The sequence below is a fragment of the Passer domesticus genome, chromosome 3 (genome assembly GCF_036417665.1).
Source record: "Passer domesticus isolate bPasDom1 chromosome 3, bPasDom1.hap1, whole genome shotgun sequence".
NCBI lineage: Eukaryota > Metazoa > Chordata > Aves > Passeriformes > Passeridae > Passer > Passer domesticus.
In genome coordinates, this window is record NC_087476.1 from 114,472,822 (window position 1) to 114,500,810 (window position 27,989).

A 27,989-nucleotide genomic window follows, 5' to 3' on the forward strand; every position below is an offset into this window, starting at 1 on the left:
TCCTGCCAGAGTCCACAGTGACCAGTTGGGACTGGTGCTGCTGTGTTTTCCAGTCTTCAGTAATCCCAGGCTTTCCTGAGTGAGCAGGTCAGGGATAGGCACGTGTCAGGCAAGTGTTTCAGTTCACTGAAGCTGAAGGGAGCTCACGGCCCAAACCTGAGCTGTTAATGGTGCATCTGTGCACTGTGCTTCCTTTCCATGTCCTTTCTCTACTGATCTGCTGGTGTATGGTAAAGCCTTGACGTGTTCTTCATGGCAGGAGCTCTGCTGTGCTGTCCCAGTGCCCAGCACAGGTGGTCTCTGGTCTCACTGTGCTTTGGGAGTGGTAGTGGTGGCAAAATAATTTCCATCCATGGCAATAATGTCCTTGGGCTTCTCTGTCTCTTATGCTTGTGTAGTCTGCATTTTTCAATATTATGCATATCTGGAGAAAGAAGAACTTTGCACTGGTTTTGATGCTATAGAAGATGATTGTCTTGGCTGTCCCTGTGCTCCTTCTTAGGTGTTTAATTTTGTGCAGGTGCAGCTCTGGCTGCTGCAGGAGTGGGACTGGGCTGGATCAGCCTTTGTGGGGTTGCTTTGTGCTTGGCTGTTAATGCAGGACAAGTGGGAGGTTATCCAGACCTTCAAACTACCAGAAGGAGTCTGAGGCCAATGAAAATGGGCAGTGGGAAGTATAAGTCCCAGTGCATGGAATGGTTTACTGGTATGACTGCAGGACTTTTGATGCCTTGCAGGAGGATCTTGGCTTTCTAAGCTCAGCTGTTGCCTGTAGTGGAAGTTTTTTTCTGGCTGAATGGGGCATGTGCCATGAACAAAGTCCACATTTATTTTTGGAAATTGCCTTGCTCTCAGGATGGAGGTGTCATTCCTCCCTCTGGGATCTTTCTCTTTTCAGGGCCAAGTTGAGAGAGGTCTGTGACCTCTTGATGACCCTTCTATGAACTGGCTGAGCGTAGCCTAGATCCAGCTGCCTTTGGCTTAAATGGCTGCCAGGGGAGGCAGAGGTGAATTTCATGGTGAGCTATTCTGCAGAAAGGCAGAAGGAAGTAAACACCTGGAAACTATACAAAATGCTCTTTGCATCTTCAGTGGGGCTACCCATTGGCTTAGAATGATTGGCTTCCCACCACAGTGCCTTAGAAGGAAAGCCAACCTGCTTAATTCATGATTATGAATTAAGCAGGATGTGAAGCATACTTTGGCTAAAATAGTCCATCAATCTGCCTTTATTTCTACTCACAGTTATCTTAGTAGAAGTCTTTATAGCAGTGTTCTGAGGTGGGAGTGTCTTTATTGAGATGCCTTGCATATAGGTTCCCTTAGGGGTAGTAGCAGATTTTCACTGTGTAGAGGTGGCCAGAAGTGAACAAGAGCATTGCCAAGGTAAAATGTCCGTCTGCATCAAGGTAATGTCTTACTGTGTTCTCATTGTTTTGTGTGTTGGTCAGGCAGTACGTTGGGAAAAAATGTGTCAAAGGACTTTGTGCAAACATGCTTCAGGTCTTGTTATTTCCACATAGTGGTATTTTCCACCTCCTTTAATAGGACTGCTCTTTTTATTTTTTTTTCTTTTAACATCTGAGCGTCCATAAATGTGAGTTCTTAATTAGGAAACAAGATAAGATTGTGTGATTGTGTTCACTTTTTCCATGACACAGCTACTGTGTTCAGTGTTATGTGGATGTTGTTTCAGTGATAAGTAATCATATTTCTAGTTAGAGGTGAGAGATACAAGTTGTGTTTTGGTTGCTGCGTCAGTATTGCTGAGGTCAGGCTGCAAAGGCAGATTTTACCTGTGCAGATTATGCCGTGAATGGCACTGCAAGGATTCAGATAGACTGCATTTCATCCACAATGCCTTGTATCTCAGTACAATGCATGAGGAAACATTCCAAGTCTTGCTGCTACCCACACAGTGTGCTCGAACACAGTGTCTCCTGTGTATGGTTGTTAGAAAAGCATTGGTTGAGGGAAATGCGTGTGTTTTGGGCTCACTTTGTGACACTATTTGTGTGTACCTTCAGGATATTACATTCCAGCAGGTGCTCTGAATTCTCTGTCATTATAAATTGCAAACTTTAGTTTTGGAGAGTTACAGCCTAATGAATGTCTTCTTGGAATGAGAGCGGTTGTTGCAAGTACAACTGGAAATATCCCAAAAGTGCCGGCTAGGGTGATCCTCTGAAGTTCCATGAGGTGAATGCTCTTGTCTGTGCAACCCAGTTTTCCTGTTTGGGCAGCCAGTGTCCATTACCTGACAAGTCGTGGAGAGTAGGTTAACACTTTATTTGTGGAGGTGTGGTTGCATGATTTCTGTTGCCTGAGGTCCAGGAATCCTTTCAGTGACAGCTCCTGCCACGAGGTGTGACTTGAAGGGACGTGCTCTCCTCTGGCACAGCGACATGAAGGGGCTGCTGTGGGCTCAGGGGTCTGTTTACTCTCAGCACGGAGCATTGCCTGTCTTTTCTACACCCCCTAAGAGTTTTGTGGCAACGAAGAGCCTCTGAACTGGGTGTTCCTTTAAGAAATGCTTATTCCAGCTGGAATAATGTGTATTTATCTGGCTGAGATGTTCTTGAGTGGTTTCCTGGGTAAATCAGACGTTTTCATGGTAAACTTCCAACCTCAGCGAAATCTGTTCTGTTTGGATAAGCTACAGAGTTGCACCTCTGGGAATGTTAAATGATTCCAGATTGTTCCTTCAGAAGACACTATGATTCCTTGACAAACCAATGTAGCTTCAGACCCAGAGTGCTTGGGAGAGGCCACAGTTTCTTGTAGGGAAACAGTCTCTTATAACTGGTGATACGCCGTGTTTGAATTATGATTTCCTTGCAGTCCTATATAGAAAACAAAATGTTCTAAACAGCCATCAGATTGCTTATTATTCTTAATATCATGGGCTTGGCTACAGGCCTGCAGGATAATATGTCTCACATGTTGTCCACTATCTGTAGCTCTCTGTGGCAGTGGAGCAAATTTGGGATTTCTTCTCTGGCAGTGTTTTGTTCTCCTTCTGAGCACAAAATAATTGAGCAGAACTTGGGATAAGTGTGCCCTCCTAATATGATTGATGGGGGTGTGCTCTTTGCAAAATGTTAATAGCGACTTCCCTGAGGGTTTAATTTTATCTGAAGGACCTGCCACGCTGCATCGTGGCCTTGTTTCCCAGTGCTTCATTCACCAGCCAGGCTGTGTTGCAACAGTTCTCTGATGGCTTATCAAAAATGTTACATTGTTCTTGCTGTGCTAGGACACCACGAGTGCACTTTTGGCTTCCTCTGGCGTCCCCAGTCACTTGTGGCTGATCTTTAGCAGCCACGTTGTTTGTGTATAGTCCACCCTTCTCTGGGATCACAATTCCCAGACCTTAATCCTGTCAAAATAAGGAATTGCTGAGCACCAACAGCTTACAGGGGTCCCTTAGGGATCCATTCTGTGGTTAAGTCTGTGCTGATGCTTTTATGTACTTGTTTGAACATGGAATAATTCTAGATTGAAAGCTGTGTCTCCTGTCAACTTTAGAAGTTGTTTCCAAAAGAGAGCCAGAGGTGAAAAGCATACTGCATTTTATAGCATGCCAGGTGAGCATATGGCCAGAGCTATTTTCCAAATACCTTTTGTTGGTATCTTGTCCAAGCTTCCAGCATCCCAGCTGATGGGGAAGCTGTGCTTCTGCTTTGGTTTGTTTTGGGTTTTTTTTAACTACATCAAAGCTGGTGAGTACTGTTTTGGGAAACAAGAAGTGAGAGTGTCTTACTCCTCTGTGTGGGATGTGGCAGCAGGAACTTGTCTCTGCCTCTGGGGAAGCAGACAGCTCAAGAGATACTGCTCTTGTAGCTAGAAGTCTCTTAGCTAAATGAGGCTTTGTTTGGATACTTCAATATACTCATTGCAGTGTGCTGGGAGGAGAGCTGCAATATTTCAGGTGCCTGAACACATTGGAACTGTGGTAACAGAGACCACTCCCTGCTCTGCAGTGTGATTCAGCCTCAGTGCACACAGCCCAAAATGACGCTGACGTTTTCTGCTGGCCTGTTGCAATGCCCTCTCCTTTCTAGTGCTGCCCACTGCCATCTCTCATGTCCTGTGTTTCTGTATTGTGGTCTAACACTGAGGGGTTCTGTTTAGTAAATTAGAGTTCCTGTTCTATGTTTGTTCTGTGTTTTCCTTATTTACCTACTCATGCTGATTTTTAAACTTCCATTTCTTATCACATTTCTTATTCTTCAGTGCGAACATATTTTAAGTAGCATGAGATCCAAAGCCAGTGCATGTGGGATCATTTCCTGAACAAAAAATGTCCAGGTTCCATGCCAGCTATGTATTTTTAACTGTTTTTCTGCACGTGTGATAAATACATTCTTATCAGTATAGGCAGTTCAGGATGACAGCAGAACTCATGTCTTTAGTTCCATTTTCCAAAACTGAAAACTGTTAACAATTAGGTGTTGGACTGTTGCAATGGTAGCAGGGTTAGAATAAGAGTAACTCCCTGGTAAAGGGTGCTGCTGCTCTTTTCCTATTCTTTAATAGCTTTATCTACCAGGAGAGAAGATCCTGTTCCTGTAAAGCCTCTCATTGATTCTTCTGCTGTTTGATTTTCAGTAACAATTCAAGTACTGTCTCTGAGTCGGTATTATTTAGATAAATATAATTTAGATTTACATTATTTATATACTTTTAGAAGAGCTTCTGTGTATTTAGGATTTCTCTCCATGTTCCTTCAGCTGTCTTCTTCTAGTCTATTTTCTGTCTTATCAATACATTCACTTTTTTTCTCATTGCTCCTTTCTCTCAAAGGCCCTGCACGTGCCTGTGATACTTTTGACACTGTTCTCACGATTTTTCCTTGCTTCTGGCTTGACTTGCATACCTGTAATTGAGCAGTCTTTCAATCCAGGTCTTAATTTTTCCTTTCTCAAATTAGTTTGATATTTTTCTCATAATTTAAAGACTATTCCTTGTGAAACTGTAACGACCACATCTTGTTCTTGTATGGCTTGTATTTTTCAGCTGAACTATGTTCTTGATCTGCTTGGGTTGTTTTTTAATGGCTCTTACATTTCTTCAGTGTTAATGAATATCAGCTTTTTTCTTCTTCTAGACTTTCTGAACTCTCTTGTATGTGCATCCCTGAAATAAGTCCTATAAGTGAACATTTCTTTCAATTCTCTCATACCTTGTGCTCAAGGCTGCTTGTTCCAGGTATTGCTTCCTTTCCTGTGTGCTCCTTTGTCAGAAGCAGACTCTGGATGTCCCTTTTGGATTTCACATCCTGTGTGTATGAATAATTTATTAAATTTCTCCTTGATGTTTGTCAAGTCCCTTGACATTTCAAGCTTTTTCCCCCCTGCCTTTTATGCTCCTTAATTTCCAGTCAGACAAAAGGACAACATTCCCATTGCTCTGCATTTACACTGTGTTCATCTCATCTGTGTGTTGCTGAAATGTTAATATTATTTGGAGGTGATTTTAGCTGTTGCTGTACTGATTTGTGAAAGTAAGTCAGCCTTGTTTCAGGGTCCTGCTCTACCCACAAGGATCTGAGCAGAAAACAGCATTGTACAGGCACTGGTTATTAACAGTTTGTGTTGATGAAAAATTTGCCAGCTTTGGTAAGAATCACTCTTTTGAGTGAAGAATCTTAACTGTGCAACTCTTTAGAATTAAACTTTTTTAAATTTTTTGTTTCTAAATTTTTGAAGAAGCCTCAAAAATGGATGTCCATGCTGGTTTGGCACTCTTTCACGGGCTTGTATCACTTCAGTCTCTCCCCTGCCTGTGCTGTTGTCCCAGTGTAATTTAACACGGTACAATGTTCCTGAGCCTGCAGGGATTCACAGCTAAGGTGCTTGCCAGCTCAAGATAAAATCAGAGGAAGAGGAAGGGATGACAGCCTTGTGTCCGTGCTACTTCAGGAGTAGCAAGCTGTAATGAAATGTGAACTCTACGTTAAGCAATAGTAGGAAAGCTGTTAACTACACTTTAGGGAGGCTGCTGTGTGGCACACGATTGTTTTTTTGCCAGTGTGTGTGTAGATCTTTACCAGGACACTCTGGATAATGGAAGGAGTTGGTGTGTATCAGTGACCTAACCCTGACCTCATTTCACCACTTTTCCCAGCCTAGCTGCGTTGGCACAGCAGTCTTGGATGGAGGTGTATCCCTGTAACCTCTGCCAGGTGACGAGTGTGAGAATGTGGTCTGTTTTGCATCTCCATTAGCACTTTTTCCCTTGGTTCAAAGGTACTTGTCACCACGTCTTAAGCACTTGTGCTTTCCTTTCTGCAGAAAAGGCTGCAAGTGGTGTTTTTGTAATCACCGCTTTGTGGTGGTTACTTCATTAACACATTTTATTTTGGCCTGGAGACAGTGAGCGAGCTGTTCAGCAGCAGGTACCTGACGGGCTGCTCCGGCTCGGAGGCTCGGAGCAGGTGAGCTGCGTTTGCACCTTGCCGTGCTCTCCGCTAAACTGGCACTGCAGCAGCTTGTTAAAGCAGCCTTGGGTTTGGGGACAGCTGGTGCAGCAATTCTGCTGCGTATGGAGACAGAAAATTTCAAAATCTGTTACATTTGTGAAGAAAGTTCAATGGCATTAGCCATACTATTGCTGATGCCTAATTTCAGCATGGCTAAAATGAGGGAAGGTCAGTGTGCTGCTGCAGACTTCCACTGTTTCTTGTCTGTCCTGAGATGGCTTTTGGGTAGACCCCCAGTGAACAACTGGGAGTTTTAACACAGTGATTTTAAGTAAAGCAGTGACCAGGTAAAGATGGATGTGTCCCACCTAGTGTACCCCTTTTATTGCTTAGAAAAGATAATTTTAAGAGTTCAGTGCAAGAAATAAGTTAGAGCTTACTAACCAATCCACAGGCATGTTACCACTGCCCTCTAGATTGGTTAGTAAGCTCTTTTTAAGGTTTCTGGGGAGGCTGTTATGCATCAGCAATGAATTTGGTCATGTGCTCTTTCTTAAACAAGTAAAAGTTTGAAAATATTGTTTGAAAATAAAGCAGAAAGATGACCTTGTGGTTTGGACACTGAAGTGAGGCTTAGATTCAGATCCTGAAGTTGCTTGCTCTTCTAGTTGAAGTAGCCCTTTCCCTCCCTGAAGCCACAGCTATGACTCAGGTTCCTGCTCTCCCTACTTTGTTCACAGCTGTTTCCATGTCAGTGTTGTCTTTTTCTTGCATGTGACAGGGTGACTGTGGAGAAAAAACACCTGAGAGTGAGAGCACTAGCAGAGCTTGCTTTGCTGCCCAGTCTGCCAGATGGGAATCCCCAGGAGCTGGTAGAATCTAGACTGAGGTTTGGTGAGCAGTGTGTGGAAATTATTTGGGCTTTGTGCTGAGAAAAGATATTGCCCCTGTCGAGGCAGTATCTGCAGAGCTTGCAGTGGAACATGAGAGAGGCTGAAGAGGCTGATGGCTGTGTGACTGGGTAGAATGCTGTGCATGCTGGGCCAGGGTTCAGGCTGTTTGGGCAGCTCCTAATGCATCCTCAGGAGATGCTTCTTGACAGTGTCCTTATTATCTGGAATTCAGCTTGTGTGACAGGACGTGCCAGGAGGCTATGGCAGAGTCTCATATCCTGTTATGGTAGATGCTGCATGATGTGCTACAGTGAAATGTTGCTTGTTTTGTGGGGATTTTACTCCGTGCTTTGGATAAACATGAACGAGGGGAAAGCAGAGTGAAGTGATTCATCCAACAGTTAAAAAGTGGCAGTGATGGATTAGATTTTATGTCTCTGCCCAAATCCAGATCTTAACTCTAAATTGCATCGTTCTAAGAGCAATAAGGTCTTGCTGTAGCAGGGCCCAGGAAATGTAATTATGTCACTGCAAGTCTCCTGTTCACACAGTGGGGCAACAGTTGCTTGGTATGGTTTGTCCTCAGTTAATTTTGCTTTTTATTTTTTGTCACTCCTTCCAAATATTCCAACACAGCCAATGAGTTGTAGCCTCACACAAGAATCTGCTAGGAAATTACACAATGTCTGTCCAGCTCTCTCAGCTTCTGATTATTTGCCCAATTTTGTACTGTCTTGTCAAGGACAACTTCCTCAAAGAACCATATTTCATAGAAATCTGTGGTTAAAGGGAGCTTGGAGGTCCTGTTAGGTCCCCTGTGGTGGAGAACTTGGCTGTCTTCCAATCCTCTATTTGCTGGCTGGGTGTGCTGTGGAGGTAACTCAACCATCCTCAGGGTTGCTGTCTTTTTCTAGTGGGATGGTATTGAGAATCTGGAGGGGGAAAGGAGGAGAGAAGGCAGCCTGGAAAAAGCTGATATGAGTGCAGGAAAGGGGGTGGGAGAGAACGATGCCTTTTCAGGCTAAGCCATTTCAGCTGTGTTCTCTCCAGTGATGCATCTGTGTGGGTTTGTGGTGTGAAAGGATTGCAGAGTTGAGAGATTGGTTTCAAGGAGTCTGTTTCATTCATGGTTTGTGCAGCAAGGTGCACTTGCTCCCTGCATAGGTAAATGTGCCTTTAAATCAATGAGTAGGAGGCAAAATTAACAACTCTAAACACCCCTCTCAAACAATTGGAGTAGGAACAGTTTAACAGCCACCCACTTGCCTTGTAACTTCTGCCTCCTCACAGCCCAGCCAAGAGCAGGGAAAGGAAATCTCTTAACCTGATTATTGTTTGTGACTACAGGAAGCAATCCAGTTACAGCAATACTTTAATCCTGACACTGTTGGATCCCACTTAGAACAGAGAAATCTCAGTTTCATACCCTTGTGGGCAGGGATGTGGTGTCTGTAAAGGAAAATCATCAAACCTCCCCTTGCCTTGGCCTGAAGAAACTCTGATGAGGCTCCACATTGAGCACTTGGAGTCTGTTGAAAGAGCACAAGAATAGTTGGCACCAAAATCTGAGTCCTGTCTATCTGTCTAGTTAAGGAATTACTACCTTTGTAGATCTAAGTGTCTTTTGGGGGAAGTTTGAAGCTTTTAGCAGATCCTGACAGTTGTGTGCTCTTGGGAAGAGGAATCTTGAAAAGCATTTTCCAGAGACCACTTCTGCCATTGCAGCCATGGTTTTTTCTCCTCTGGGTAGCTGGCAGAGCTGTGAGATTAGGGAAGAAACCAGGCTGTAGACTGTGGCAGTTTGTTTCTATGACAAGGGAAATGGTATTCTTTGGGTGAGATGGTGGGTGGTGGACTGGCAGAAGTGGTCAACATTCCAGCTAAGCACAGCTGTGAACAGAAGGCAGGATAGGTATTGGCCCCCAGAAGATTATTTTCTTTTCTGAGAAATGATGAGGCACTTGTCTGGTGTGCAATCCTGATTGTAGCAGCAAACACTCCTGTTGACATGAATATGAATAGGTTTCAGGTCCCAAGTGACCAAAGATTAATAACTCTGCTTAATTACAGCCTAATTTTTTTTCTAATACTATGAGAGTAAATGACTTTCCAAGGACACCTGACTGTGAGATGTGCATGATATTGGAACTCTCTTTGGGAAGAAGGCAAAATTAAATAGATCAAGGTTTAAAATCCAGGCAGAATTTGTGTGAGAGAAGCTCTGTGGTCTCTGCCTTTAGAGTAGGTGTGTTTTCAGGCCAGACAAACTTTCCATTGAGGTTAGCAGTGTTCAGTGTGGATCTGTCCCAGGGTGGTTACAGCCTCAGCTCTCCAGGTTACGGAACATCTTCCTTCTGACATCACAGCGCTCCAAAGGAGATTATGAAGAGGAAGTCTAGAGTTACATGGTGTTTTGCCAGCACTAATTATACCTTTTATTGTATAAATAAAACACATGAAGTTTCAGAATTCAGTTCCTGTTATCCAGAATAAACATTTGTTACTGATGGCTCTCTAGAAGGATCCCTGAGTTGTTGACAGTGCAGGTGAATTCATTTGTGATACAGTTTCTCTGTCTAAGGGCAGACAACAACTGGAGGAACTTCCTCAGAAGCAGCAGGTAGAACAACAAATGCTAAAAAAGGGAATCTCCTAGAAAGAAGGAAGGAAGAGGAAAAAGAAAGAACATGGGGGGACTTCCTCAGAAGCAGCAGGTACAACAACAAATGTTAGAAAAGGGAATCTCCTAGAAAGAAGCAAGGAAGATAAAAAAAGAGAGAAGAGAATAGAAGAGATGAAAAAAAGAAAAGAGATTGATTAGTGACAGTGTGAGGATTTCTAGATGTATATTTTGAGTATCCTGGTTCTTACTTGTTGACTATGGGAAATGAAGCCATTGAAGGGAAGTAACTTGGTTCTTTCTGGGGCTGAGAGAGATAATAATCTCAGGCTGCCTCAAAGAAGACTTTTGAGCAACTTCTTCCCTTATTTTGCAGTAGGAAATATGCCTACCAAATAAGTGTTATGTGTTCTGTAGAGCATCTATTTCTTTTTGGTCATGTAACTGAAATACAGGGGGATGTGCACACCCTCCCCACTGCCTACCTGAAAGACAAAAACTGGACCTCAGTGACAAGTTCCCACCCTTGTGAGGGACACTTTGGAAATGCACACACTGCACAAGGCCTATGGATTTGAGCTGTGCTGGTGTGACTGTTAGTCCTTCCTGCTTCTCCACGTACCTGTGGACTCTTTTTGGAGTGCCAGCTCTGTGTGCAAGCTGTAGGATGCTGTTGGGATTGCAAGGGACAGTTGCTGCTTCTGAGTGCTACCTGGTGAAGGGGAGCTGATTGAGTGTGTTTGAAAGCACGTGTCTGTGCAGAACACCTGTCTCCACCACCATGCTCGTCCTGGAGATTATACCTGCATTTTACCTGGGCTCTGCCTTTTGCTCATCATCCCCCCTACTCCTGGGACACAGGTGCTCAGCCTTTTAGAAAAGCAATAAATCCCTATAAAGTCAACAAGTTGCAGATTGGTGTTGTCTGTGTCTCTGGTGTGTGTCTGGGCAGGGGGACAAAAATGGAGGAGAACTTCTATCCTGTTGAACTGAAAGACATTTTGCAGCTGTGTCATTAATTGTATAATTGTGTGACAACTGTCAGCACTGTAGAAACTCAAGCCTGTGCCATTTGCTTATTATTTCCCTGGTTCTCACAATTCTTAAGTTTTTACTATATCTTACAACATGTAGATTATGTAGAGGACAGGAGAGGCTGAGTGAGAGCCAGCCATGTGTTCTACTTGCTGATTTTTTTTCCTTTTATATTTTCAGGTTTTGTATTACCTTAAGATTTCCCATTTTCCAGCTATGATGGAAATTCTTGTGAGGATTAAGCCTTAATGTTTAGGATTAGATAAAAGGATGTTGAGGGAAGGAGTCTGTTCTATGCTTGGTGACACTGGTTTTGTGCACAGACAGCCTGCAATGTTTGGGAGGAGAAGCAGCTCCTGAACAAACTGCTCATGGACTAGATCTGCTAATGACAGATGGTTTGGGGTGGCAACTGCCTGGTAGTAAAATGACCAGGCCAGTGAAACAAGATAGCAGAGAGATTTTTTTGGGCTTGGGAATTTGTATGAGGTTTCATACAACTGATTCAAAAGAGCTTTTCAGTCTTGTACTGTGTTGCAGTTGACGCTGCCAAAGTGCAGCCATTGCCAGTCTCAGATCCCCTGAGTTTGGTTTTGACATGTTGTCTTAAGATTTACAGACTGAAACACATTGATTTGTTGCTTGTGCTGAGTTTCACCACACTGTTTCACTGTCATTAAATTGCCCCAATGGAAGATAAACTTAGAGCAAATTCACCTAAGCTGAATGCTTCCTTTCCTGTGATTTACACCAGCCTTGCCTTGGGAAGTGAACCTGATAAGCTCTCTTGCAGTATGTATGCAGGCATACAACAAATAGGCCCTAAATATGATTTATATTGTCTTCCTTCTCTAATGGAAGGCCTTGAGATATTAGGAACTAGGAAAAATCCTGCTCTTCCCTGTGGATATCCCTGAGAACAAAAGTGTTTAGAGTTCCACAGCAGTATTTCTTCCTTGCCTGCCTGTCTTCCCTGCCCTTGCAGAATTTGGCATATGCTTTCTGTTGCAGTGATAGTAGGAGGTTTCTTGTAAAGCTTTGTGATTATTAAGAGCAGGTTTTGTTTTCTTTTTACTTTGCCTGAAGAGGTTGTGCTTTGGAGGATTGTCATCCTCTGAATAGCAAGGCTAGCAGCTTTCTTCTTCTTAAGAATAAAGATCTAATTTTGAAGATGTATGCAGATTTTGCACTGAAGGAAGATGTCTAATAAAATAAGGAATTTTCAGTCAGGACAAGCTGTATATTCGTGGCTGCAGCTACTAGATGAAATGGGTGAGAGGCTCCTAAAGCATCTTTATGGTGTGAATTACTGGGCTACATCCAGTGATAAAACTGGATGTAAAATCCTGCTCCTAACTCCAGACAATTCTGGAGGCCACAGGTCCATATCATAACAGAACTGAGAGAGCTGAGCTGTGAGGTGTGTGGTTAAATTTTCCCCCCTGTCCTTTCAGATGCATTTCAGGCTGTTTCTCAATGGCTGTTGGCAGACTTCCAGCCTCTTGCTGCCTTGCTCAATCATCTGCAGTGTGAGTAGTTTAGTAACACACGAGAATTCCAGCAAGCATGAGGTGCTGTGCCTGCGTTGTGTGGAATATTCTGCTGTGCCCTGGGAGTTCAGATGGAAGGTCTGCCTGGAAATGGCTTTTGGGCTTACTGGTTAGTACATATTTGAGTGCAAATCCACCACTAACTCCCAGCAGCTGACATCCCTAGCAGGGGATAAGTTTGTAGTAGTTGTTTTCTCTCTTTTGAGTTAGTTTTCTCACCAGTGCAAAGGAAAATGGAGTAATGTGGCATGAATGCTGAGGAGCTGCCCTTTTGTAGAAGAGCATTGTCTTTTTGGGACTCTCTAGAGGTAGCAGCTGCCAGAGGGCAAAAAGAGGGTGTGATAAAAATCCAAACATGGCTACTGGAAGGATGCTGTGCTTTTCATTTCTTCAGCCACGGTAGCTGACTTCCATCATCTCTTCTATGGATCTGGTTTAGTGTGGTTTTGGTAGAGAGGAGATAATCTGCCAGCTTTCCAATATTTTCTAAGGCAGCTGTCAGTCTCTCTCTCCTTTTTTTTCCCAGAAGAGATGGGAAGGAGCATGTAGACTATGCATGAAGTATCTACCAAAGTAACTGTCCCTAACTGGAGAGGCTTCTGGAGGGCTAGGTAATTATAAAAGTTATTTCTTAGAAAAGAAAAAACAAGTTTTCTGAAGCCACTTCCTTTCAGTTGCTTCTTCCCTGAGAATGTGGAAAAAAGAAAAGCTATCTGCTCCCCTTCTGGAAGGTGCCTGAACGTTTGGCTGACTCTGGTGTGGAGCAAATCCTACAGATGTTCTAGAGGTGCAAGATATTTACAGTTCAAATATCACAGAATCCCCTGAGCTACAAGGGATCCATGAGGATCATCAAGTCCAACTTCTGACTCCATACAGGACATCCTAAAATTCTCAAACTTGTCAAAACTCAAAATTGTTCACTGTGAGGGTGAATAAGCCCTGACATAGGGTGAAGAGAAGTTGTGGATCCCTTGTCCCTGGAAGTACTCAAGGCCAGGCTGGATGGGGCTTTGAGCAACCTGCTCCAGTGGAAGGTGTGCCTGTTCATGGCAGGGGAGTTGGAACAAGACGATCTTTCAGGTCTCTTCCAACCCAAGCCAGTCTATGATTCTGTGATAATTGTCCCCATTTCTGAAGAACATCTTGTCACTCCCTGGCTGTATGTCAGTTCAGGATGGGAATCAGAGCTCTCTAAAAAGTTAACAATTGTTTCCAGATGTAAAGATTTTGATGCTGTTTAAGGCAACAATGACTTTGAAGTTGTTGAACTTCAGTGTTGAATTTGGCTTCCATGAATGAATACAGAACATCAGGCTGCTGCTTTGTCTGTCTGTTACAAGAAGTTGCATCTAATATCTGAGGTGCTTTTTCAGCTGTGTTGCCTTTTTTAGTCTGTGGACATACATCACAAAATGGGGGGTAAATTTCAGAGATGACTTGACACCCACCCAAGTTTTGTTACTCACTGATAAAAGGTGGACCATTCCTCAGTGGGTTTTTTGTGTGTTGCCATTTCTTTTTTGCCTGAGCAAATATTTTGTCTATGCTCTGTAGGTAGACAGACCTAAAAGACTTATGGCCCTCCTAATCTTAAGAATGGAAAAAACCCCAATGGGAAGTCTTACATGCTGAGGTTTAGAGGCTTACATATTAAATGCTGATACTGAATGGTTTTCTCCGAAGTATCTTTTCAAATATCAGCTTGTTGGAGTTTTTTTCCCCAAAAGCATGATTTGCATGGCACCTTTCATGGGCTGTAGTGCAGGTAGCTGGGATGCATGACCCAAAGCTGTTGTGTGAGCTCTCAACACAGCCCAGCCAGCGTTGTCAGTAGAAATCTGTGCAGCAGGGTGCAGGATTCAACACAGGACAAAATATGTGAAATAAAAGTTCTCAAAGCCAACAATACTGCCTTCAGGAAGCTGCTTCAGGAACTGTGGTGTGCTGAGGGAGAGAAAGGTGACAGGCACCCCAAAGTGGCTAAGTGCTGTTGTCTTATCTTAACTGGAAGCCTTGCATGCCTTTCTGCTGGGGTGCTGGGTGATACCTATGGTTGGCATTCCAAGTGCTTCCTGGGGGTGATTCATGCCTTGGTTGGGTTGTTTCAAAAGAAGGTGGGAGAGCTTTATTCCTTTCTCAGGCCCAGTTCCAGGTCCTCTCTACTTACACTCAGCAGGGACACCTGGAATGGCACAAATTGGCAGTTCAGCTCTGCACTGGCACTAGTTCCAGCACATGCCTGATTATGTGACGAGCTAGCTCAGTGCTGGCCTGGAAGGAAACAGCTCATTGTTTTTTAGGCTCATTCTTTGCTGGATGAACAGGCTGAGTCAATGTGTCACGTGCTCGAACACACAGTGGTGCTTGGGAATCACAGGGAGTGAAGGATACAGCACAGTGGAAGGATAGAAGGATACAGGCAGTGGGAATTGGTTCTCCAGCTTCCCTGCCTGCACCCTCTGAGAGGAATTGTCAGTGTTTCCAAAGAAGTGGGGTGTTCCTTGATTTCTGTGAGCATCTCTGACAAGGGCCTGAAAATGAGCCTGGTGGGGAATTGTCCAGGCTCCTATGGGACTCCTGGGGGAATCTGGTTATGGGAGTAAGTATCCTTCACCCCAGATATCTGTCTGCTCGATGCTGCCCTTTGTGTGCTCTCTGATGGGCACAGCCTGTAGCATAAGGTCCATAAAATGGAGCCATGCTGTTTTATCTCTGGGAGAAAGGCAGTGGAATAAGGAAAAGGTCATTCTGACTTAGTGCTAGGGTAAACAGATTAAACCCTCCTCTTTATTTCTTCACAGCATTTTTTTCCTTTGATTAACGTGGATAGATAGCACTGTTTACATGTTGTTTTGTACTGGTTTCAATTATCCATTTACATGGATAACTGAGTAGAATAAGGTATTTCTTACGGAGTGCTAGTTCTAATGGGGATGTTATCAAGTGTTCTCTTCCCTGGCACATTTTTCCAGGTGACACCTTGAAGAAAATTCTCTGCAGAGATGGAAATATGTCTCTAATTGAAGTAAAAAAAAAAAAGGATCTTCCAAAAGCACCAAAGCACAGTGAAGTTGCACTGAAGTATAGGGATTCCCAAGGACATTGCTGCAGTGTATGCATCTGTAAGAAATCAACCTTTCTCATTGTGTTTGAAGCTGTTACAGAATTTCTTGTGCACAGGGGTGTTGCAAGCCCAAGTGGCCATGGTGTATCTGGGGCTCCAAGTAAACATCATTCACAAGTGGATGGCAGGGATATTCACAGGGCTTTGCAATCTTTTGCTAGAGACAATTTCACCAGGAGTGCAGCTCTCGGTCAGGGGTGTGTGCTGGATAAGTTATCAGTAGTGCTCAGATAGCAGCTTTATCAAAAACAGTGCAAACTGAAGAAACAAGTGCCAGAAGCAGCTAACAAATACCTCCACAGTCTTTGTTCTATGATTGAAGTCTTCCCTTTAAGCCTTTCTTTTTACAGTGGGGTAACTGACCTTGAGTCTGAAACCCAGTGTTCAGTGTCGGTGAGCAGCTCTTCTTTGAGCAGATAATACAAGTGTGTGGGAGACTGGCCCAGCCTGCCTTCTGAGGAGTAAGCAGCATTAATCTGGGGGGGTGGAGGGCTGGTTCATGCACAGGTGTGCCCACAGAGCCTGTTCATGGAGACCCAGCAACCCTGTGCTTTATGTAACCATCAAACCTGGAAGCAGAGGTGTCTGCAACAGATGCAGGAGCTTCTCATAGTCATGTGCTCGATCTCTGTTCTGAGAGTTTGGTTGTCACCTGTATCTTCTGGATTTTTCCTTCATATCTCATAGCTGTTCACATTGCTGGGTTAAATCTCTTTTCTTGTAGGAAGAGTTAAACCATAGATCTTCGGTTTTGTCTGTCAATGATACGTGTGCACATTTGGGGGTTTATTATGTTTCACCTGTATTCAGTTGCAGAGTTTTGGCATCCCACAGCATCACCAAAGGTGAGGCTGGACTTGCTGTCAAATCAGGATATTCCATAGGGAGGCAAAAGCCCCACTGACAGAAATGTGAGTGGTAGATTAATCTCTTGTTTCAGGTTATCTCTACAACTGTTGGAATAATTTGATCTTTCTCTGTGGTGGTGACAAGCAGTCAGAGGGGCTGACAAGAGCAATTGCATTAAGCCTACTTAACCCTTGCTAATGCTGTGAGCCAGAGAGATTGCAGTATTGTCTGGCTGAGGCTTAAGCCAGTTCTTTAATATCAGGTACCTGAGTTCAGGTTTGAGAGAGGATACAAACAAGAAGAAAGGGAAAACACCCAGTTTTATTTAATCACTGGGGTCGATTTAGTTTTATGTTTTTGTTGCCTGTTGTGCTGAATCAACACAGGCTACTTTTCCACAGAGAACAATCTGTGCTGCACAACCCATGTGTGCTGCTCACAAGTGTAGATCTCCAATGTGTCATTCCCTCAAATGGAAAAACTTGGAGAATCAATCCCAATGGCAGTTCAGTGATCTGCCTTACAGTACCTTCACAGCTTGGCTTTGCTGGATGCTGAGCCTGCACCAGACGTGCCAGCTGTTCCGGTGTCCCTTGGAGATCTTCCATTCATGAGATTGAGCTGGGCTGATCTTCCTTAGGCTTGCAGTCCTGTTGCCAGAAAACTGGATAGCTGGCTGTCATCCAGGTGCTAAAGGGCTTTGCTGTCAGAGTTTTCTGAGTGTGGTGGTCTCCGGTGACATGGATTTGTGGAGTTGCTGTGGCAACCTGCATAGGTTTCCTCAAGCCCCTGCCTGGTTTCTGGTTTCCAAATTAGCTTTGTTATTCATCCCACTTTGGAGAAGGGACACTGGGGCTGGGCCTTGGGGCAGTTTGCCTGCTGGAGAAGCAAAGCAGCCTCTGAAGAGGTGGGGGCACAGAGCTGATGGCTGCAGCGTGGTGCCTGCCTGCCTTCCCTCCAGCTGGGCACAGGCACGAGAGCCTCTGCCTCTCTGCAGCCTCCCTGTTGCCTTTGCTTGCTTATTCCTGCTGTAGCTGTAGTTCAAAGGTAGTTAAAAGTTGTTGTGTCCTGGCCCTATTGCATTAGGTCAGACTGATTTGAAAACCCTATGCTGTTTTCATTTTAAGTGAAAAAATATTGATAACTTAAGCAGAAACATTGCTTTAAAGCAGTGCTTGCTTCAAGAGAGGTCATTCCTCTGAAGTTCATTTGAGTGGAATGTAGTTCAAACAAAGCCTTGAGTGAAGCCCTTGGAAGGCAGAATTTTCCAAGCTTCTGAGGTAACTCAGGGCCTGATGCTTCCTAGCTGGAAGTCCATCCCACACCCTGGAACATGCAGAACTGACAGAACTGTCCCTTTCACTCCTGTGAGCTCAGTGTGCAGCACTGTTGGCTCCACATACTTGCAAATATTCTTCTTGAAGCTCCACACCTTCTCATGAGGATGCCTACAAGGTCCTGGGTTGATTGTCTCTTCGGGTGTAAAAATGTGAAAGGGAGAAAATGAAACTTCCTATTTTATGTGGCTAGCTTTTAACAGGTAAGCAGCCTAATTAATTAAATGCTACACACAGCTCTAATATAGGATAATTAAGAGTTGGAGAGGGATAAAATGATATTTTAAAATTTTAAATAATATTTTAAACACATATTTTTATTATGATGCATCATGGATTATAATATGCATATCTTGATTGAAATTTTCTCATCTTCTCAGGATCTGATCACTCATCCCAGCATAATAGTCTTGTTTTCCTGTTTCTTGTGAGGTGCCCAGCACTACTGCATACTTAGTGTTCAGGGCAAGCTAAACATGAAGTGTCTATCAAAAGCTGTTCCAATTTTTATTTTCACTCTCACAGGTTCTGCATAACTGATATCTTGATTAAAATAGAAATCTTGTAGTTTTTTCCCATTTATGTGAAGTTCAGTAGCAAGTGGAGAGAAAAAGATAAGCTTAGTGAAATGCTACTTGGAGTTCCATGACAGCAAGAGTTACTTATATTTTGGGCTTCATATGTGCTTGGATCATGATCATAAAGAGTTTAGAGTTGGAGGTTCTGGACTGTGGACAGCAGAAATGCCTTTATATTGTCCAAGTGATATGGTTCACTTAAATTAACTTTTGACTTAACTTTACACAGCCTTGAGCCTGAGATATCCTGGGTATTGTATGTCTCTGATAAAAATAACAGAGCAACAAATATGTGCTCAGGACTGGGATTGTTGCAGAGCTGATAGTGATCTCAGAAACCACAGGAGTGTCGTGTTCCTCAGTTCCTAGATGGAGATGCCTTGAAATGCCTGTGTGAAATGCTCCAGGGCATTAGGAACCTGCAGCCTGCATGCTGCAGAGACCATACATGGATAAAGAAGAGCTGTTTGTTGAATGATAACACAAGTTCTGATCTTCAGTCTGGGCACAGGACTGTTCCTGTTAGTGTCTGTACAGTTAACTCACTGTGAAGAGGGAGTGTAGGGGAGCTCTGGCGCATTTGGATTGGGTTTGCAGCCCACCTTGGGTCTCCTGGGTACCACAAATACACCTGAGATCCCTGCTCAAACTGCTGTGGAGGTGATGAGAAATGTAGTAGATGAAAGGAGACTGGGGGTGATGCTGGGGGCACAGAATTGCTTTTACTTGTTTCTGCTTTTGCTCTTTGAGAGTAATCTTAAATATTTGTATTACATCTCATTGCGTTCTGTGTCTTACTTGCCAAGACTGGTTGCCTTAGTCACCAGGGCTGTGGTAACTAGGACAACAAGATTAAGCAGGCAGATGTAGAAATAATGGTAATAACTTTCTCAACTCTTCCTGCAATTGGCTTGTATGAACAAATATCCTGCATGTGGGTGACTTATGTCAGCAGTCTGTTCTCCCTTTCTGCCTGACACATCCTGAAGTCCTGCTGGTGACACTACCCTAATGGAGCTGTGGTGGTGCCCTCCTGCAGCTGGAATAAGCCTGTCAGGGCCATGTGGATGTTGCTGCCCACCTCCTTCCTGAGCGTGGCAGCCTGTGCTGGAGCTGGAACAGAGTGCAAGGGACACTAAAGGCCAGCTCTCGGGGCCAGCACCTGTGTGCTCACTAGCTTGGTGGCAGGTTCTGAGTGGAAAGTGTGGGACCAGTGTCTGCTGGGATGGGGAGGCTGCCTTACAGTGCTGGGGCAGCTGGTGGCTTCCATGCAGTCACTTTCCTCCATGGATGTTGTCCTCTCCTGGCATAGTTATTTACATGTTGATTTGTTTGCGCACTGTCGGACTGAGGAGGGTCTGGGAAACGGTAATTGTCCTGTTTCTTCTTCCTCAGGATACTGTTTGCACTATGGGTATAGTTGGAGGTCAGCTTTTGATGCAGTTTTGCTTTGCTTTGAGAGTAGGCTGTTTCTATCCCACCAGGTAAAGCCAAATCCTGACTTGGGACAATGAAGCTGTATCTCCCACCCCACCTTGGAAACATGTTCCTGGAAGATCCTACAGAGCTGCATCTTGCTGTGCCTTCACCTTGTGTCTGCCCTTCCTGCAGTAACAAACCAGTGCTGTGCTCCTCCAGAAAGCTCCCAGCTCCATGAATTTGGGATAGCAAGTCACTTGCCTAGTATTTATCACTGCTCTGTGCATTGCTTTCCTTCTCCCTGCTTGTTTTCCTTCTCCCTGCTTTTTTTTTTCCCAGCTGAACATGATATGAAGCTGCAGTGAGCACAGTAAAGGGATTCCCTGGATGCACAGGTCTCTTTTTGTGGGCACCCAGTGCAAGCTTAACAGGCTCTTTTGAACATTCTTGACAATCTGTGATTGATCTTTCGTGTGGGGGAGGAGTAGGGTGATTGCATCGAAGGAATTGTGCTAACAAAAGACCCTGTGCTTTGGTATCTGCCTTCCCTGGGGAACAGCTTCCTCTGCCTTTTCTCCATATGATTATCCTGAGGAGTGCATTCACCTCTTCTTTGAACTGGCAGCTCGTTTATAGCTGCAAGCAGCATTTCTATTAAGGAACTGCCAGATATTTCTGAGCTAAGTTTTTGCTTTGAGTGGTACCCTTTTGGTGTGTTCAGATCCTGGGCCCTCAGTTACGTTTCCTTCTCTGATGTTGCTTTTCCCTGTCTTTTGTCCTCTTAAAAACTGTAACTGGCTGCAATTTCTTAGTCACTTGCAGTCTTATTTCTTGCCCTTTCTAACCACTGTTATATAGAGTCAGATTCAAAGGTGTCCCCTCATGGCTTTTAAAAAACTTTTCAGTATTATTCTGGACTGGAACTAGCTTTTATTTCTTTTATAGGCTTGTTTTACAGTTTGATCAGTGAACCAAAAAAGCCATGTTTTTGTCTCTTCTGCTTCAGTTGGCTGGTGCAGAGCTTCCTGTGGGCCTGTCTTAAGGTAGTATGTGCACTGGCAAATGTTTTTCTGGAAGTCTCTGTGCAAGAGCTGAGGACAACTCATTTCAGAAAGGCTTAATGACCCCCTGTATAAAATTCAGAGTACTTTCAGGGAAAAGCAAGGATGCTGCATCTGAACATATACAGGACAGCATATGCCCAGATAATGGACATAAAGGAGTTCCTCTGTTGCACCAAGTGGTTTTGTGTGCACCTATTGTGCAGGAAATCCTTCACTATAGCCAGAGATTCCTGTGGGTTGGTGGGAAGGATTGCATGATAAATCACCTGTCCCTCCATTTCCTGAGTTCTTCAATGGGCTTTCTGGTGCTTCAGTGAGCACTACAAAACTGTGCTTTAAAGAGACAAAGTGGTTGGTAGGGTGTTGAACTTCTAAAGTATGTTACAAATTTAAATTTTCTTAGTGAGGGTGTGTTTGGATGGCTGCCTGTGCCCGGTGTGGCTGTAATACAGGATGTGGTGAGGAGGCACACCAAGTTATTTATGGACCCTTCTGCTAGGTGAAATGTTTGCTGTGATAGCTCCTGGCTCTGCTTGCAGCTTGCTGAGAAGGTGAATAGGCACAGTGATCCTTGGAAAGAATGTCCTGTTCCACTGGGACAGTGTCTGGAAGCGAGCAGTTGCAGGTGCATGCAGTGTCATCTGTTCAGTCTGGGTGCTGCTTGTGGGGCCCCCAAGGGCCCTGCCAGCCTGTGAGTGACTGTCTGACACTGCTGAGCCCGAGCTGCAGCACCTTGGAGAGTAGGGACAGTCTGCTGGACAGCCTGGCAGCCTGCTGGGAGGTCTTGTGGTGCCAGTGAGCAGGAATGACTGTGGAGAGCAGCTGCCTGCATGGTTTGCCTGGAGAGGGCTCTGAGGGGAAATTGCCTCTCCTGTGGTGCACTGGAGCTCAGACTGTTCTCTGGACACATTTATTTTTGCAGCATAGCTGGTTCATATTTTTTGGTGCCTGCTTCCAGAGAGCCTGAAGTTACAGGGTCAGTGGACCTGGACAAGAAGCAGTATTCTATTCCTGGGGTGTTTTGGTAAGTACCATGGTATTCCTGAGCTAGGGAATTTAGTGTGAGCCATAGCAATGAGTATTGCCTTATCACTCTCACTCCAGCTGCATGGATTGTGTGGCATCCCTGCCTCAGAAAAGCATGCAGAGTTGGGTAGAAAGAGCCCAGAAGCTTGGTATTGCAGTAGTGTTTCAAGATGGATGTCTGTGCCAGGAGGGGCTATTTTTGAAGCTAACTGGTGAGGAGAAGCAGTGCACACTGGAGTGTTTGCAGGTACCTCTGTGCTGAAAGGAAAGCTGCTCTGTAGCACCAGGTAAGCTGCAGCTCCTTGCTGTGGAGTGTGGGATAGCTCTGGCATGTCTGTGTTAGTGACAGGTTGGAGTAGCCAAGTGTCCTTCTAGGCAGATCTCAGGTTTTTCACTCCATCCTCTGATCTTGTTTTTGTCACTGACTGCACAGACTGATGGCTCTTCTGTTATTGTAACATCTGCCCTTTCATAGCTTTCCCACCTCTCATACAAGGGTTTGTTGTGTGTAGTCTGTGGCCTCACTGGTCTAGATCAGTGGCTTAAGAGATCTGTGCAGCAGAGAGCTTTATAAACCTGTTGGGAAACAACTGCTGGGCAGAGCTCTATATTGAATTCTGTCTGGAGAGAGGAGACTTGCTAGGAAGGGGAGGCTGGAATTGCTGACAGGCCATGCTCATCCTCTTTGGGAGTTTGAGGTTCTGGGGAGGTTTGGCATCACAGTGGCAGCTGCTCTTTCCTCCTACAGTGGGACTAACCACATTAGCAGGAATGTACCCTGAGATCAGGGTAGGAAGGATGTGTATCTTGTGTGTAATCTGTTCTCCAGGCTGGCAGAACTCGTGGGAGCTCTCAGTCTGCAGCAGGGAGGATGAAGAGGAAGCAGTCCTCAAGTCAGGAGGTGGCATTTAGGTTATATACTGATGTTGGCCATCTCTCTGTCTGCTGCCTACAGTGTGCCATACTTTTCCTCAACACAAATCCACAACACGAACAAGTGCTAGGCCAGAGTGGTCCACTTCTTATTGAGGCTGCCTGTGTTACTGAGTCTGAAACTCTGGAGCTGTCTGTAGCTGTGGAGCCTGTAAAGGACAGTTGTGCTTAAAGAAATCTGCCTGGGAACAGGAAGGGAGCATTTCGTAATATAGGCTTATCTTTGGCTGGCTTCTGCTATGGTGTTTGAATTGGTTTGAGAAAACACCATTTGTCTTGTTTAGAAACTGTTTGCTTGCAGAGGTGCTGGCACACACTTGTCCATGTGAGGAGGCATGTCCAAACAGCAGAGGATGGTTCAGCAGGCTTGAGAAGGAGAGCACATACACTCTGGAGCTGTTGGCTGCAGGCCTAACCAGAGGGAATCCCGGAGATCTTTGCTGGTCTGAGAGTGTCACTACTGTCTGTGCTTTGTGGGCGTTCTGGAGGGAATGGAATAGTCCCGTGTGGCCTTGGCCAATTATTTGTGTGAGTTTTTCTGTTGCAACCAGGCTTACTCTGTCCTGGTTTGGGATCTCATGACCTCTGCATTGACCTCCTTGAGGCTTGAAGCAGCCTCACTATGCCATGGACAGCAAACAAGCAGAGGGACCTGGATGTTAGCTCCATTCTTTCATTGGAAATGCAGTGTTATGAGTAGTTCAAGTCTTTGGTGTGCCTTGCTAGCATGGTAACATTTTGGCAGCACAAAACCAGCTGAAAGCCTGTAGTAGATACAGCTTTCAGGAAAGAGGAGTGCTCTGCACCCTGAGCGCAGCACTGCTGGTGGTCCATCTGCCTCTCCTGGTGTGACTCCCTGGGTGTGGGGCTGGTGTACACTCAGTGATGCATGTTGGCTGATCTCCTTTAGCAAGCATGTTTCTAAAGCAAAATCTGTTACAATCTTCCTGTGAAGGAAACAGTGGCTGGTCCTAGAACAGTTTTGACTGCAGTTTGGCTACACGTGTCAGATAGCAGTTTTGAAAACCCTGAGGAAGAGGATAATTTTGTAGAGGGTGATTTGTTCAGTATTTAGAAATATTTTTATATTCTCTTAGATAAATCCAACAAGTCTCTTCCATAATCCTGAGTTAATCTTAGTTCTTCCAGACAAAATCAGTGAATCCAGTACCTGTCTGCACTTTCCTCCCTTACACCTGGCTGCTTTCACACTGGTAGCAAGCAGCTCTGATGGCCCTTGCTGGTGATCAGAAGTAGCTACTGCTGCTGGCTGAGTCATGCGTAGTGTTGGTGTCCTTATCCTTTCTCCAAACCTCCTTATCTCACCGGTGCACCTGACCCCGCCTGGAATGCCTGCCATGCCTTGTCCTGACTGTTGTGTCTCTTTGGGACATGACCTGCCCTGTTCTTTGCCTCTGTTGAGAGCAACTGTGTGCTGTCTCAGTGGTATTGCAGTGCTGTGAAATCCATCTCTGAGCACAGAGGAATGCTTTGGGACTGTGATGGAAGAGAAGATGCCTGGGAGGCCTCTGGATGGCAGTGAGAACCCCTGGGCAGAGCCCTGTGTGGTCCCTGCAGTGGGAAAGCTGCTTCAGAGGTTTCATAGAGCAGCTGGGTGCTGACCAAGCCAGAGATTGCCTGCACAGAGAATAAAGAGTTAAACACTCCTCCAAGGGCTGGTTGGAGCAGGGCAGGCCTGATAAAGGTGCATACACAGTGAGATGGTGATGTTTGATGCAGTTAAGAATGGCCTCCCTGGTCAGATGAGAACAGCAGGGGCTGATGGTGTGGTTTTCCCTTCTATGGGGATAGGAATATGAAAAAAAAATGAGGTGCTCCAATTCAGTACAGTGGTGCTGAGGTCCCATTTAATGCACTGCACTGGCCTCTTTTCAGTAACTGCAGTCTATCTTGAATGGCCATTCCAGGGGGGAAATGCTAACCAGGACACAAGGCTGTGAGGAAAACTCCAGGCAGTAGCAAGAAGCCAGCCAGGAAGACAAGGCTGATGTATCTGCTTGCAGGACACTGTTTTCTTCCCATTTGTCTCCTGACTGAGGATGAATTGCTTGATGATACCTTGCTCTTGGTAATGTATATCCTACTGATACTGTTATTTTTTGCCCTCCCCAGCATGACTTTGCCTATCCTCCTCCCCTGTAGTGCAGCCAAGCTGCTGCTGTGAGGATAAGAAACCCCTTCCTTTGCTGCACCCTCAAAGACAAAAGGAAGGAGGGTGTCATCTGGTCCTCTGGGATATCTGAGCTTTGGGTTTGGTCTGTCTAGGGGCACGTGGAAAAGGAAATGGGATGATGGAGGGGAGGAATGTGGGAAAACAGGCTGGATTTCTTGATGCAGGTAGAGCTATAAGCTGTGAAATGCTTCATAGGAAAGGAAGGGACATACCCTGGGGAAGTTTTGTTTTCTGTGCTTCGTGCTTTAGGATTTCTTGTGAATGTCACTTGGGAATTGGGATAAGTCAAACCTACTGCAATTTGCAGTGACAGAACCCTGCTCTGGATCCAGCAGCAGGGCAGATGTGTGCTACTGGTAGCAAGCTGCTGTCAGCCAGGATGCAGATGAGCCAAAATGTGTCTCTTATGGCAAGGAGAGGAATGCTGGTCAGCACCAGGGCTGTTGTGCTGCTCAGCACCTTGTGTATCTTGGCAGAGGGAACTGAGACACAGCAGGTATTTGGTGGCTCTGCCGTAGCTCTTTCCTTGGTGACCCAGGAGGTGCTGTCATATTTTTTGGCCTTTGCCTGTTGCTGTGTTACACCTCTTCGGTGCAGCTTGCTTTACTTGCCCATCTCAGGCTGCAGCTGTTGCAGTGGCTTGAGGGCAGAGTGGCAAGAGCGTGCTGGCAAGCCCTGAGTCCTCTGTCTCTCTGTCCCTTGGGGAAGCTCAGAGCAGGCTGATGCTTTCCTCCCAATCCATCTGTAATTGGCTCACCTACCTGTGCTGATGCCTGATCTGCAGAGCCTGATGAACCTGCTGCTGTCCCAGTTCATTGCTCTGTTTGCTGGCAACAGGGACTTGGTTTTTGAAAGTGGAGTAGGTCTCTCCTCCCCTCTGCGTGCATCAGGGGTGTCTCATGCAAACACACCACTTGGGGCTCGGGGAGGATCTTGCTTTCATGAAGCTGTGGCACATTTCAGGTGGTGTCTCACCGCTGGCACACAGTTTGTGTGCTCTTCCCTTGACACCTGCTTTGGCCACTATCCGAGGTGAGCTCTGTGGATGGACACCCCTCTGATCACATCTGCTTTTACAAGCTGCCCCATGCCACCGGCCATTCTGCAGCGTCCCGGTGTCCCGGGTTTGTGTCCAGGCCGGCTGCCTTCTGCCCTCTAGCGGGAACATGTCTTGGGAATAGGCGCTACTCCAGCGGTTTGGGGGGTACAGGAGCATCGGGAGCGTCCCGTGCCTTGTGAGCCCCGTGGAAATTCTGGCATCTTTCCAGAAGCCCAGTCTCAGAGTTTAATATCACCTTGAAGGGAAACCTGAGCTGTCAAAGTCAGGAAAAATATTGAAGAGCAGCTAAAGTGACACTACTAAAGGCTTAGTCCATGTCTGTGCATCTAATAAAGGTGGTAGTGCTGACAAGGATGCACAGAGAGCCAGTGCTGGGAAAGGTGGATGTGTTCTAACATTCGTAGGTGGCTTGGAAGCTACAAGGATCCAAGGTCCCTGACTGCTGCCACTTGGAGAAATCAGTGCAAATGTCCAGGGAAACAGTCTTGTCCAGAAAATGAGCTGCCACTCACGAGTGATTGGTAAACCAAGCACTGAACAGCCCAGGATATCAGCAGAAAAAGAGAGTATTTCATTAATTCATTCATTTCATTAATTTAATTTCATTAATTTCATTAAGGCTTGACCCTTAACTTGGGGATAAGGACTGGTTCTGAGGCTGGGGCACAGAGCGGGGTTGGGCAGTGACTCTGGATGCACACTGGGCTTTTCTCCTGGCTTGTTCCAGCTGCAGTGGGCACCATGCCAAAAGCAGATTCTCCAGATGTTGCACATCAGTTGAAACACTGTTTTTCATTTGGATGTGATTTTCTTTGGACTAGTACTTGCTTATAATAGTTTTTATATATACTTTGGAAAAAAAGTCTGAAAGCATATTTTTATACATATACATTTATATTGGTAAGAGGGTGGTAAACATACAAATAATATTTGAAGACTTCCTCCAGAATGAAGAGGACTGTTGTCATTGCTCTTAAGAAGATTTGATTAGTTCTGTTCATACATGGAGGACATCACTTGTGACCCAGTTTAGCAGCACAGTCAGAGCAGCAGAAAACCTATTTGCTTTTCAAAACAATATTATTTTTTTTTAACGTGGGGAACACTTTTCATTTTTTTCAAGAAGGAAACTATGCAAAGAGTACTGCCCAAGCAGGAAATTGTTGCATAATGCTTTATATTGCCCCTTCAGTGAAAAGGAAAACAAAAAACTATCTTTTGTTGTTGAAAAGAAAAAAAAATAGATTAGAAAATGCTTTAATGTTCTCTTGCTGTGATCTCTAGGAGGTAGAGGATTAGGTCCATTGAATCTGCAGAGAATTTTGACACTTTTACTGCACTGCAATAAAAATATTGAGTGAATTGGTTCTTAGATAATATGTACATGATTTGGTATAGCAAATAATGATAAGAATGCTTGTAAAAGCAAACCAATACATCTGTGTATTGCTTTGGCAAAAAATGGGGACACAGTGCAGTCCTGGCCAGACTTCAGCTGTATCAAAGTTAAAATGTTTAGGATTTATTGGGAGGAAGGGATAGTGAACAATAGACCCAGAAAGAATAGAGACCATAATTAAGCTCCCATGTCTGCTTATAAAAAAGCAGATATGAGGATTTTTCAGAATTGTGGGATTTCATCAGCTGTGGTTTCCTGGGTTAGGGGAATTGACTAAGCCTCTGACAGAGGCAACCAATAATGTAAACACAGAACTTGTTGTATGGTGCTCAGAGAGGGAACAAGTTTTAAAGCAATAAAATGGTGTCTGCTCCTTCTCTTGGGCTCCCAGATTATACAAATCCCTCCAGTCTGTATGTACATGACGTGAAGATAGTGGAGTGATAATGCAGAAATTGTGACTGCACCACAAAGCTGTCAC

General features: G+C 44.8%; 1 protein-coding gene and 1 long non-coding RNA gene across 9 annotated transcripts in view; one reads left to right on the top strand and one right to left on the bottom strand.

The window, feature by feature from the left end:
• LOC135297579 (phosphofurin acidic cluster sorting protein 1-like) overlaps window positions 1-27,989 on the top strand; it is a 54,143-nt gene that overhangs the window by 1,919 nt on the left and 24,235 nt on the right. The window contains exon 1 of one of the 6 annotated variants that reach the window (XM_064415291.1): window positions 18,004-18,038. The exons of 4 other annotated variants lie outside the window; for them this stretch is intronic. In XM_064415291.1, coding sequence (XP_064271361.1) covers window positions 18,019-18,038 — 20 coding nt within the window. In that variant the 5' untranslated portion in view covers window positions 18,004-18,018. Of the gene's footprint in view, window positions 1-18,003; window positions 18,039-24,900; window positions 24,945-27,989 lie in introns of those variants that run through there. One more of the 6 variants, XM_064415290.1, reaches the window with a different exon arrangement.
• LOC135297591 (uncharacterized) lies at window positions 1,869-9,633 on the bottom strand. Of its 3 annotated transcripts, XR_010359522.1 has the most exons (6): window positions 9,437-9,633; window positions 8,921-9,317; window positions 8,744-8,846; window positions 7,031-7,210; window positions 5,186-5,281; window positions 1,869-2,843 (listed from the first exon to the last, which is right to left on the bottom strand). It is a non-coding gene; the product is annotated as an uncharacterized LOC135297591 (long non-coding RNA). The 3 variants fall into 3 exon arrangements; XR_010359520.1 differs by having other exon boundaries at window positions 8,921-9,633; XR_010359521.1 differs by having other exon boundaries at window positions 1,869-4,879; window positions 8,921-9,633.